This window comes from Poecilia formosa, unplaced genomic scaffold (assembly GCF_000485575.1).
Source record: "Poecilia formosa unplaced genomic scaffold, Poecilia_formosa-5.1.2 Scaffold11, whole genome shotgun sequence".
In the NCBI taxonomy this organism is placed as follows: domain Eukaryota; kingdom Metazoa; phylum Chordata; class Actinopteri; order Cyprinodontiformes; family Poeciliidae; genus Poecilia; species Poecilia formosa.
This window is the reverse complement of record NW_006799950.1, coordinates 374,677-386,681: the sequence shown is the minus strand read 5'-3', so window position 1 is coordinate 386,681 and position 12,005 is coordinate 374,677. Positions and strand designations below refer to the sequence as shown.

The window sequence follows — 12,005 nt, the reverse complement described above, 5'->3', positions numbered from 1 at the left end:
TTAAGACTAGGACTCAAAACTACAATGACAATAAACAACTGTGGAATATCTTGTAATAGCACCAATTTGAATGATTCATGCTGTCAATTTTAAATGAAACATTCTAATAACATTCTAATAATAATAATAATAATAATAATAATAATAATAATAATAATAGTAACATTCTAATTTTATACAGATCTATACTTAAGGTTATCATATCTCAAAAATGGGTACGTTGTCACAATTAGACATCTTGAATGTTAAACAGCTGTTTATGTGCACTACACAGCATAACTAACTATTTCTGACAATTACAGTTTCGCTAAAGGAGAGGTCCAGAGGCAAACATGAAAAGTAAAGTGAAAAAAGTATATTACAAAATGAAGAGATCAGAAATATTAATAAATATATAAGAATGAATAAATTAATACTAATAAAAATAAGTATTAATGCTTATTCTGCAATTGAATAAAGATCGAGTGAAGATGATCAAAATGATTGAAAATATATAAAACATGAATATGATCAGACACACATTGTGGTTGAAAACCAGTGGATTAATAGCTTTGTAACTACCCTGACTTTGACACAATTAATATTTAAAACCATGCTTTAAATATTGAATTGGCGATTGAATTTCCCAATTAATTATTATAAGACTTACATGAAAGATGACTTAACTAAAAAAATGTATTGGATTGTGTCACTTTTGGCTTTCCATACAGGGAGAACAACAAACGTGCTTTTCTCACCTTTTTTAAACTCCTCCAGCATCGCATCCAGCTTGGTGTCATTAAACACAAAATGCAGCGAGTGGCTGTAAAACTTTGTGATGGTTTTGAGCGGCGTGCAATCATCCGGGTCAACGAAGGCCAGGTCCTTGACAAACAGCAGATCCACTATATTGGACCTCTCGCCCTCGAACACCGGGATGCGCGTGTAGCCGCTCCTCATGATCTCGGCCATGGTGTTGAAGTCCAGGATCGTGTCCCCGGGCATCATGAAGCAATCTCTCAGCGGCGTCATGACGTCCTCCACGGTCTTAGTCCGGAGCTCCAGCGCGCCCTGGATGATGTTCAGCTCCTCCTTCACCAGGTCGTTGTAGGGGTCCGTGACGCGCAGCATCTCCAGCAGCTTCTCCCTGTTGTACACGGTGCCGATCTCCTGTCCGAGCAGGTAATCCAGCAGCTTGCTCACCGGGTAGGACGCGGGGAAGGTGAGCAGCATGAAGAACTTGGTGAGGAAGATGGTGTTTGCCCCCACGGCCAGGCCGTGCCTGGAGCAGATGGCCTGCGGCACGATTTCACCGAAGATAACGATCCCGATGGTGGACATGACCACCGCGATGAGCCCGGAGCCAGCGATGTCGTCCAGGAGGATGGTCAGCGTGGTGTTCACCAACACGTTCCCGAGCAGGAGCGAGCAGAGCAGGTAGTTGCCCTGGCTCCGGACTGGCTCTATCTTCTTGGCGTAGTTCTTCTCCCTCTCCGTGCCGCAGTTCTGGACGATCTGGAGCTCCATGGGATCCAGAGCCATGAGCCCCAGGTTCAAGCCGCTGAACATGCCGGACAGGCACAGCAGCATGGAGATGAAGATGACCTGGAGCCAGAAAGGCAGCAGGAACTTTTTCTCCTCCACCACTATCACTTTGGTGTCGTCCCCGTCGTGGTAGATCCAGGTGTTCTCCGTCCACGGGTCGTGCAACCCGGCCACCGCCGGCGTGGAGGTGGCGATGCAAAGGTAGTACGCTTTACTCCTCTCGGTCTTCCGCAGGGGTTTGACCTCAATCTCGACTACTCCGGATGTTTTCCGATTCAATATGATGTTGGGTAATATAATTATATCCGAAGTCCTAATTCCGCAGGGATGCGAGCCGGACGAGTCCTCCCGGCTCTGGTTATCCCCCGAGGAGCTGTCAAAGCCCCCCACCGCCCGGCTCCGCTCGTGTTCCGTGAAGGCAATCTTGGACCAGGTCTCGTTGTTGATGTTCTGCCCGTAGACCCTCAGTTTCACCCGAGACCGCTCGCTCACCCGCAGGTAGCCTTTATCCATGAAGGAAATGTCGTCCGTGTCCTCCAGCCGGAGCCCGATGATGACGGTCTCCTCGGAGCCCTCCTTGCCACTTGTCGGGGTGACACAGCAGCCAGTGACAGCTAAGAAAATCATCGCCAAAGCTCGGACCCGGCTAAGTGACGCCATTTTTGCAATGTTGGGTCCAGGGGATAAGGGATCTGCCATATCGATGACCGTTTGGGCAAGCAAGCTCCTGAATGAAAAGGGCTTTGAAAAATCAGAGCCAGTCGGAGTCCGCCTTCATCTCCGCCCAGGGCTGCCGTGACTTGTGCATCGGGACCTGCTCTTTCCCACTACGTGTCCGACACTGAGAAGCAGCCAGCGCAGGCTTACAGGCCAACTCGTGCCTCTCTCTGTGTCCCCAAGACGGGCGACGGGAAGGACCAATCAGGGGCGGCGGCCGAGCCTGGGGGCGGGGCGTCCGCAGCCTCCTTGGCGAATCAGATTCCGGAACAAGTGCAGCTCATCTTTGGAGGCAGAGAGAACTCTCTACCCGTTGACTTTTTAAAGCAGGCTTCTTTATGCACCCTGCACTCGGGGGCACGACTCCTGGCTGATTTAATAAAAAGATAAGCCACATGGGTCAGCGTCAGACTGTTTGGAGCAAAAAAATAAAGTTTCTGTAAGTGGACTTAAGGTAAAGCAAAAATATAACTCAGTTAGAAATTAAAAAAACAAATTGTTTTCACAAGCAACTTGCAGAAAAGAGTATCATAAAACAGGAGCATATAAAAAAAATTGAATAATGTAAAAAAAAAAGTTAGTGTGTGCCAACAATTTTACTCTAAAATGTACATATACATATTAAATTAAGTACAGTTTTCACAGACAACACAAGAAGGTAGCACAGCAAAATACACCAGTTTACAGAACAAAATAGTACAATCACAAATGTATATAAGAAAATCTTAAGTTCAAATCGACTACTTACACACAGTGAGAGATTTCAAGTGTTTATATCTGATTATTCCAATGCTTATGGCTGACAGATTAAAAAAACTAATATATATATATATATATATATATATATATATATATATATATATATATATATATATATATATATATATATTTTAAACTGAGATTTCAAAGAGTAGAGTATGTTTACACTGTACAATAATGTGTTTTCAGTACTTTGTTGTGGCTCTTTATATATAAAAATTCAACACATTAAAACGCTGTATAGTGACATGGGCTTATAGGTTTGGGTATTTTTAGAAACTTGGAAAATACAGTGCTTATTACACAGACATGTATTGAAAATGAACATATTTTATTACATAATTAAACTAACTGAGCTATACACATTGTATGTCCATATAAACCAACAACAGTTATTTAAAAAAATACATTATAAAACACTTTTGTTGTTAAAGTTTGTTCAAACAGGTACAACTTATTTCTCTTGAGTATTTTAGCTTCAACTTATCCAATTTATTGCTCCATTTAATTTTTTTTCTGATATTTTTTCAGTTTTTTTTAAAGAGTCCTTTTAAAGTATTTGATTAAAAAAATCTGATATATTACTATTACTTTTTTTGCTGCTGACATAAACTTAGTTTTTGGGAATTTTTCAGTTAGGCATAAATAATATATTCTATTGTAATTGCCAATTAAAATCTTTTTGTAAAGGTTAATACAGCATTCATTAGAACAAGCTAGGTACATGTATGAATGGTATGAAGCCTAGTGATTAAGACAAGTGAACATTACATTATTTTGTAGTTCCCATTTGCATCCACTTCCATTTTTTTCCCTCTGATTTGGGGTTTCAACATCATTACCATCCTTATGTAAGAGAGGAGATTAAGGTGAGCCATGACCAGCACACTCATCCAGGGATGAGTCACTTATTGGTGATTTTTTTTTTTGATAACACAATCATCTTTCAGGCACTGCAAGTAAACATCCTAATCGCACTCATAGAGCAAGTGTTTATATTTCTGCACAGTTCGAAACACATGCAAAAATGCAAGTCTCGTAATCTATTAGTGCTGCTGGCCTCCTGTAGTGTCAAGCAAAACAAATGACGATCATTCATAAGCAGGCATTAATACAGTTTCATTGCATCAGTCGGAAAATCACTCATGCACAGCACGCTGCCGGGCCTGTATTTCCGAGTCCTCTTTGCACAATCATTTGCAGAAGTCAGCAGATTTTGTGCTGTAGCATCCCCCTGTGGCTGAAATGAGGCCTTGGGCTGGCAGACTGAAAGGCCAGTTTTAAGGGATTTACCATGTCAGCCTGCATCAATAATTCAACAGCAATAAAGACATCAGAAGTGTAGAACGTCCGCACACTTACAGACACACACACACACAAGAACCCACCGTGTCCGTTCAAATGTCAGATGTACAACCGTGTCTCAATCACAATGACCAAGCTCGTCGTAATCATTATGCAGCACTGTATTTGGCACACATTTGCAGTCGTGCTGCACGGCTAAGTAGCACTGTGGGATGTTTAGGAAATCACCACTTTCACACCACTCAAACACAGCAAACGACCCCTCAACACCCGGGGTCATGTTCCCTTCAGGGGTCCGGGGGCGTCCGGAGGGCAAACCACATTCGGATACGTCTATAAGCCTCTACAGTGACTGTGTTTCCAATGCAATCAAACATCAGTGACTGTTGGAATGCAACACTCATTTATTATTGATGGATGACTCTTAAGGACTCATTTTCCGTAACAAATAAGTACGTGTATGTGCGCCAAATGACTATAGGAGCTGATAAGATGGCATTCCATTGGCTGAGAAGAGAACATTCCTTCCTGTTCAAGGTTCCCCGGCATGACTCCACACTCTGGTTATGACTCCGAGACAGCTGCTTGACCTTCTTGCATGTGGATGTGTGCGTATGCAATGTTTCAGTGGGTATGCGAGTGGGAGAGAGAGTGCAGCGTGCGCCTCAGTGCACACATGTGTAGTTGTGACTGTGCGCACAGCAGGGCTCCCTGGGTGTGTCACACACTTCGGATTGATCCCAGACACACACTGACCTCCAGTGGTTTGAAACAAACAAATAAATCGGAGAATTCCTCATGCAGGAATTTAAATATGACACTGACCTTAGGTTGGACGCAACAAGACTCACAGGAGCCACCCGGTGGCAGGAAGCTGAAGTTCACTGCAAAGCTGGAACGGTGTCAAGACGCGTTCTCCATCCACCTTCACTGGTCTACTGAGTCTGGACATATTTACAATCGTGAAGACACAGTGCATGCACCTTGTTTCTTTATCATACAGCATACAGCATATACAAACCTTAAACGTATAATGGTGGTCAATTCGTAAGCTTCACTAAAATCACTTGACAGGTTTTGGTATTCCCTTGAGAGATACCTTGAAAAGCATCTACAGCAACAGTAAGAGAGTAGGATCCAGAGGAAACGTCCAACACTGATGCTAACCAAAAAGAGCACACAGGTTCATCTCACATTTCCATAAGGAAACAAAAAACAGCGGCTTAAGACTTTCGGGAAAATATTCTTTTGACCGATGAGAGAAAAATGGAACTTTGTTGAAGATTTAGGACTGGTAAAACCAATACGTCATTTCAGAAAAAAATATTATAACTACAAAGTGATGGTCTGAAGCTGAGTGCTGTGATTATTGGAGCCATGAATTCTGCTCTCTTCCCAGAGGAGAATGCCCAGCCATCTGTTCCCACCTTTAAACTCTAGTGAACGTGGGTTTTACAGCAGGATATGACCTAACTCACACAGTCAGGTTGATGCCTTTATAATATCTACCATTATAAAATGGAGTACAGTAATCTATATAAAGGTTTAAGAGTGGTCTAAATCTGAAGTGAAAATTAATTTCATGCTGTGCGCTATAACTTTAGACACAACATTCATACTTCCTTAATAAATTAGGTCAAAGCAAACACAAGAAAGGAAGGTAAATGAATGTAACCATGGAGGGCATTTAAACGTACATGAGAATCCATAAAGTCAAGAATCCTTTTGCTTTTGTGTGAAATAAGATTCAGCTTAGAGGTTAAATTAAACGAGCATACAGGGATCCATACAGATTTTTCACTTGTGACCTTTGAGGACACAAACTTTACCAAAAAAACACACGAGAGTAGGAGTTTCTCAAGAGGAAACAATGTTCAGCTAGTCAAAATGTCCTGAAGACAAAATAATGATGGCCAACACTGGATTAAAACTACACTTGTGCCGTCATCACAGATAAAAGATGTTGGTGGGTCTGACACGTATGAAAATTATATCTTGTATGAGAGGGCAACTTACAGGATTCAGTTGTCATCAAATTAAAGCAGATGTTTAGCCATGTATGTGGTATTTTTTTTTCTGTAAAAATACTTGGAACTTTAGTATTTCAGTTAAAATGTAATTTCTTTACTGAATAGCGAAAAGGTTTGAGGATTTTAGCAATTCATTAAAGCCCAGCTAAAAACTAAAACATGCATTTTTAAAATGATCTGTGGAGTTCTGTTTATAAACACCACACAAGTAGTTAAAAAAAACAACTAAAAATACCAAATGTTCACAAATAAAGACAAGATATCCTGAGGACACACAATATTTATTATATTTATTAGATTTATTTATACACAAAGAGTACATGTTACAGTGAAATGTCAACAGGTACAGTTCTGTAAATCATCTCAGAACCTGAGTGGCTGCAGAAACTAGAGCTTCACCTTTCGAAGGTTAAGTAAGGACATGATGGTGTTAGAGCCTGTTGATTAAAAAGAACTGCCAATGCATGTAAAAGAAGAAAAAAAACCTTAACTGTTGCTCTGTGAAGAATAGCAAGTTATTTTATAGTCATCTTTACTCACATTTTTTCTGATTTGAACTATTTTTCCATTATCCTTAATTTAGAAAGTGATTTCAGAAAAGCCAAAAAAGAAGTCCTTTTGTGACATTTCACAGCCATCTCTCTTCTCTTAGAAAACTGTGTAAAGGCACATTTGGAACAGGGAAAGTTTGAAATTTTATTCATCTGAAGTGTCTGATCTTAATCTTACTGAAAAAGGACAGTCGCACAGCATAGTGCATGCTGCTGCATTTCTCAGTGCTCGTCCTGTGATCATTTGCAGCAATCAGCAGATTTCGTGCTGCAGCATCCCCCTCGAGTTCCCAACCGAGAGGCCAGGTCGAAAGGATCCATCGTGTCAGCCTGCATCAATAAATAAACAACAATAAAGACACAAGGACACATGCAATAAACTGGAGAAGTCCTCATGCAAAAACTTAAAAGCATGACACTGACCTTAGGCTTGGCACAACACGGCTCACAGGAGCCCCCTGGTGGCTGGAAAGTGAAGTCTTCTGCGAATCTGGAATGCGTCAGGATGCAAGCTGCTTCTCCGTCCACCTGCACCACTTCATTGGTCTGTATTGAATACAGCCGTTTAAACACGGTGCTTTTTTTTTTTTGCCGTCACAACGCAGGATGTGTACAGACCTTAAAGGTGTAGTGACAGTCAAACTGGAAGATGTCCTCTGCCCCAGTGATGCCTCCATTATATATGACCTGGCAGGTCTTGGTTTTGCCTTTGGGGACTTTGAACAGGCGGTACGTGGCAGAAACAAACTTGAAGTCACCTGTATGAACACATGCATGAACCGTCAACGGGGTACAAGTCACTAAATGAAATTCTCTCATGCAAGTGCGCTGTAGTGCGACGTTCCTTACAACTTAAGTTCACCGAAATGCAAAAATGCGCTGAGAGGAAGCGGTTTTGCACAGCCAGAGAAGGTGCAGAAAAGGTGAAAACACAACAAAAGAGCTTTTGCTCATATATAACATATATAATATAATGAAGTAGAACTGGCTGTTCTACAAAACAAACCTAGCACGTCCTGCAGTTCTTTATTGTCAACGGCGACGACGGTGGCCGTGACCAGCCGTGGCTGACTAAAGCCCACCTCCTCAGCCAGCTGGAGCAGGTCCTTCCACCACAGCGCTCCGCCCAGACATTCACCTGCAAAGAGCATCCAACCTTTATGAGACAGACAACAGAAACTATGGAACAAAGCCTTACTGATACTAGTCAACTACGAAGGTGTGTGAACTGCTGGTTAGCTGACAGCACTGGGAAAACATGCACACATTCAAACCCAAAAATGCTTTTATTGTGACGCTCTGACAGGGAAAAAAAATTATAATTACAATACAATTATTATTAAAAAAAAAGAAAAGTTATCTGTGTCAGTTTCATCATAAACAGGCGTCATTAATTTTTAACAGAACTGTTTTTCTATCTTATCAAACTAATGAAAATGTTTTTGTTTCATTGTAAATAGAAAAAATTTTTACCAAAAATTTAATTGACACTAAATTCTGATTTTTTTTTTTTTTTTAAATACCGGTTTTGTTTGATCAAGTGGTGGCAGAGAATATTTGTGACCCACCCCACAGCACTTTGTGATTTTTAATTTCCTCTGTCAGTCTTCCACTGGAGTAGACGTCACTGAAGTACAGCTCACCCCCGTCCTTGAGGAGACACACATTTGCAGAAAATATCGCTACAGCAATCCAACTTCAAACATATAGTGATAAAAAATAAAAAATAAAACAACTGGTAAAAGCATGAAGCTATGCGCACCTTGAGTGCATTGTATGCTTCAGCCAGAACCTGCTTCTTGTCTGGGGAGAGGTTCACTACGCAGTTGGAGCTAAGCAATATCAAAAATCAACAATGTTACAAACAGGATAAAAGAAGAACAAGAAGAAGAAAACCTGATGAAGTAAGGATCGTGTCTTACATGATGATGTCAAACGAGTTTTTTTCCAGACCCGCCGCAGACAAGGCCTCAATGTAGCCATGGACAAAACTCACGTTTGGCTTCTTGTAGCCGAACTCCTTCGCGTGATAATCCATATATTTTCTGGCCACTTCGAGCTTTAGCGGAAGAAAAATGTCTGGGTTTTCAGGATATATAGGCTGTTTATTCTGAACATTTGTATTTCACATTCAATTCGAGTCAAACGTTTCGCGTTTAAACATTTGTAAAGTTAACATTTAGCCATTTACACTTCTTCTGAACATGCTTACAAAACCTTCTACCCCTAAACGAGACTCAGTTTACCAAATACTGTGCATTTTTTTTCTTCAGTAATTTACACTAAGAATAAATCAAGTAATTTTTCAAACTTGCTACAGACTTTGTGAAGTTGTCCCAATGAATGTCATTTTTAAAGCCAGAAACTATTCCTCTTGAACTCGACAACAGGCTGAGATGTTGTGGTCTGTCTTAATGGCTTCATTCGTAATGCCGTTGCTCCCTACCTGGACCTCAGTCATGTCAATGCCAGTGACATGACCTTTTTCCCCAACTAGCAAACTTAACATGTAGCAGTCCCTTCCACTCCCACAGCCCAGGTCCAGAATCCTGCAGCCCTCCAAGGACTCCGGCACCACCAGACCACACCCGTAGTATCTGGTCAGGAGGAATCAGAAACAGATCAATCTCAATGTCAAAAAAGAAAAATGATTAAAAAAAAAATCATCCTCCCCTAAATTACTTGTTAGAGACTTCAGGGTGAACTTTCTTCAGGGCTTCCCGTATGAAGGCTGGGAGAGGCTGAGCTGGAGCCACGCAGGCGCCTGTCTTCAGGTCCGACGTCTTCTGGAGCCTCTTTCCATAATAATCCTGTTTATCATGGAAAAGCTCAAACACTGACGACGGGGTAAACTGCATCCTCCATATAGCTTTATTCCTGATGACGCTGCTGGAAGACTTAATATATTTGCAAATTCTGCAACGATAGCAGCAGCTGCAGTAAAGCTCTTTGTTCTGGTGCCAAATTATATGTAGCGAGCTTTTTTTTTTTTCTTTTTAAGCAACTAGCAAGGGGTTTAGCTAAATATCTTCTTGTTTTGCCCGTTTTGATACTGACTTCAATATGTTGAGACAAGACTACTTGTTTCTCTGATTTTAGTTAATAAAATGGACGTGAAGTTTCAGCTGGTGTGAATTAAAGATGAATTATTCCAGTCGTCAGTGGATTATTTTTTTATCAGTTACCAACAAACGAGGACAAATATGGCTGGAGAATTTACCTTTAAGTCCTCACCTCAATGCTTGGGATTAAACAGTGCTGCAGTGAGCGAACCTGGTATGATTTTAGGTTTCAAAAATATTGAGTGGAGTAGTTTTTTTTTTGTTTTTTTTGTTTTTTTAATGATTGCTGATATAATTAATCAGTGTGTGACATTCTGGGTCTTTCCCTTGCTGACTGCATTTTCAACTTATAAAATTCAATCACCTATCAACTGAATCATAATTACTAAGAACTTTCAAAAACTGAATCATTGAATTAATTGACTTGAGAATTACAACAGTTGAGTCCCAACACCACTGTTTGACATCACTGCATAAGAAAGGGATGTCAATAAACTTCCATTTATCATCTAAAACTTTTTTTAAATTTAGCCAATTTTAGTGACCTTAAATTAAATTTATAATTGTATGAAGGAGGGGGAATTGACGTCACGTTACCTTGACATCCTCGTGAACGCTGCTGTCAGAGAAATCATTTACAATGGCACGTAAAAAAAAGAATAGTCAATCATTAACTCTCAATGCCAACGTTACAGTCTTGACTGCGACAATAGCTGTATTTGCATAGAATAAACAGGTGGCTATTGTTACGGAAAACTTACAGAATAATTAAAATGTGCAGAGTAACTTAATAAATGTTACTGTGACAATTTTATGTCCCTGTTTTGGACTATATGTGGACATTTAAGTCGGAACACACCTCGCCATGTTAGCTGTAAACTGTCACTTACAAACAGCACGTAGCGGGAAGATTAAGTACTTCTTACCTGTTGTGGTGAGCCATTATCCCGGGTTCCTACAAAATTTAAAGGCTGAATAGGGAACTTGAGTCACGTTTAAAAACAAAGCAGTACTGATTTCACTTCCTGATCGGCCGCGCCCTCTGCTGGATTTCCGCCCAAATCACAGACCAAAAGATTAATCTTTTCTAGACCGTGCTGTAACTTCATAAGGTCACTCCTTTTAAATCATAAGTTACTATTTATCCAAGTCAGTCAAAAGGATCAGATTAGATGTCAGTAAAAGGGTGCTTTTACACTGTGACTGCAGTGTAGCATAGGAGCCTGTGTATATAAATGTTAATTTAATCTGGATTTTATTGATTTATGCATAATTACTGCCTCAGGAGCTCAGCTTGTAGCTCGTCTGCTCTGTTGTGTTTATAGTCTCTCATCTTCCTCTTGACAATACTCCATAGGTTCTGTAAGAGGGCTTAGGTCAGGATAATTGGCTTGTCAGTCAGTAACAAAGGTACCATACTGATTAAAGCAGGTGCCATTAGTGTGGGCAGGTACCAAGTCCATGTGGAAGTTGGACTCAGCATATCCATGAGCTTGTCAGCAGAAGAAACCATGAAAACGTCCTGGTAGATGGCTGTGCTTGTCTTTGGACTTCAGAAAACACAGTGGACCATCAGCAGCAGACGACACGGCGCCTCCAGTCATCACTGGCTGTGGAAGCGTCACACTGGACTTTAGATAACATGGATTCTGTGGGGATTCCTCCTCCAGCCTCTGGCACCGCAGCTTCTAAATGAAATTCAGTTTGTTTTGATCTAAATAGAGGGCTTTGTGACAGCAACAGTGCAGCCAGTTTCCTCCTTGGTCAAGGGGAGAGACTTCAGACATTGAGAAGTGGCTTAACACAAAGAGCAGCTATTGTTCTTGATAGGCCTATGTGTGGTGGCTCACTAAGCTCTGATTTCAGCGTTTTTGGGATCAAAAATGGTTCTTCTGTAGTTTCTGAAAGTGGTTGTACAAACATTTCCCCCATTCACTCAAGTCATTCATTGTACCTGCACACCCTTGGAGGATCGTACAGAGCCGGTACCCATCTCCGTCCCTCAGTAGACGAGGCTCTTTAAGGAGCGGCACACAGGACAAAAAGCCACGCACTCA

The 12,005-nt window shown here is 41.1% G+C and overlaps 2 protein-coding genes across 4 annotated transcripts in view; both read right to left on the bottom strand.

Annotated features, from left to right (window-relative positions):
• Nucleotides 1-2,847, bottom strand: part of cnnm2b (cyclin and CBS domain divalent metal cation transport mediator 2b) — a 56,988-nt gene extending 54,141 nt beyond the window's left edge. For both annotated transcript variants that reach the window (XM_007543122.2, XM_007543124.2), the window contains exon 1: nucleotides 738-2,847. In XM_007543122.2, the coding sequence (XP_007543184.1) occupies nucleotides 738-2,223 (1,486 nt within the window). In that variant the 5' untranslated portion in view covers nucleotides 2,224-2,847. The remainder of the gene's footprint in view (nucleotides 1-737) is intronic.
• Nucleotides 2,848-6,597: 3,750 nt separating this feature from the next.
• On the bottom strand, nucleotides 6,598-11,070 carry as3mt (arsenite methyltransferase). 2 transcript variants are annotated; one of them, XM_007543104.2, is made up of 11 exons: nucleotides 10,875-11,070; nucleotides 10,546-10,567; nucleotides 9,569-9,696; nucleotides 9,333-9,483; nucleotides 8,809-8,945; nucleotides 8,649-8,718; nucleotides 8,455-8,536; nucleotides 7,893-8,024; nucleotides 7,505-7,644; nucleotides 7,310-7,432; nucleotides 6,598-7,216 (listed from the first exon to the last, which is right to left on the bottom strand). In XM_007543104.2, exons 1-11 carry the CDS (start codon nucleotides 10,889-10,891, stop codon nucleotides 7,127-7,129), a joined length of 1,092 nt encoding a protein of 363 aa, XP_007543166.1. In that variant the 5' UTR covers nucleotides 10,892-11,070; the 3' UTR covers nucleotides 6,598-7,126. The 2 variants fall into 2 exon arrangements, with proteins under 2 accessions (XP_007543166.1, XP_007543174.1); XM_007543112.2 differs by having other exon boundaries at nucleotides 10,546-10,564.
• Between the last annotated feature and the right edge of the window lie 935 nt (nucleotides 11,071-12,005).

What these genes read in the sequence shown, in the direction of transcription:
- as3mt (XM_007543104.2), bottom strand. An exon ending in AAGCATACAATGCACTCAAG is followed by an intron (nt 8,537 to 8,648) that starts GTGCGCATAGCT and finishes TGTCTCCTCAAG; the next exon opens with GACGGGGGTGAGCTGTACTT. An exon ending in ACTGTCACTACACCTTTAAG is followed by an intron (nt 7,433 to 7,504) that starts GTCTGTACACAT and finishes TATTCAATACAG; the next exon opens with ACCAATGAAGTGGTGCAGGT.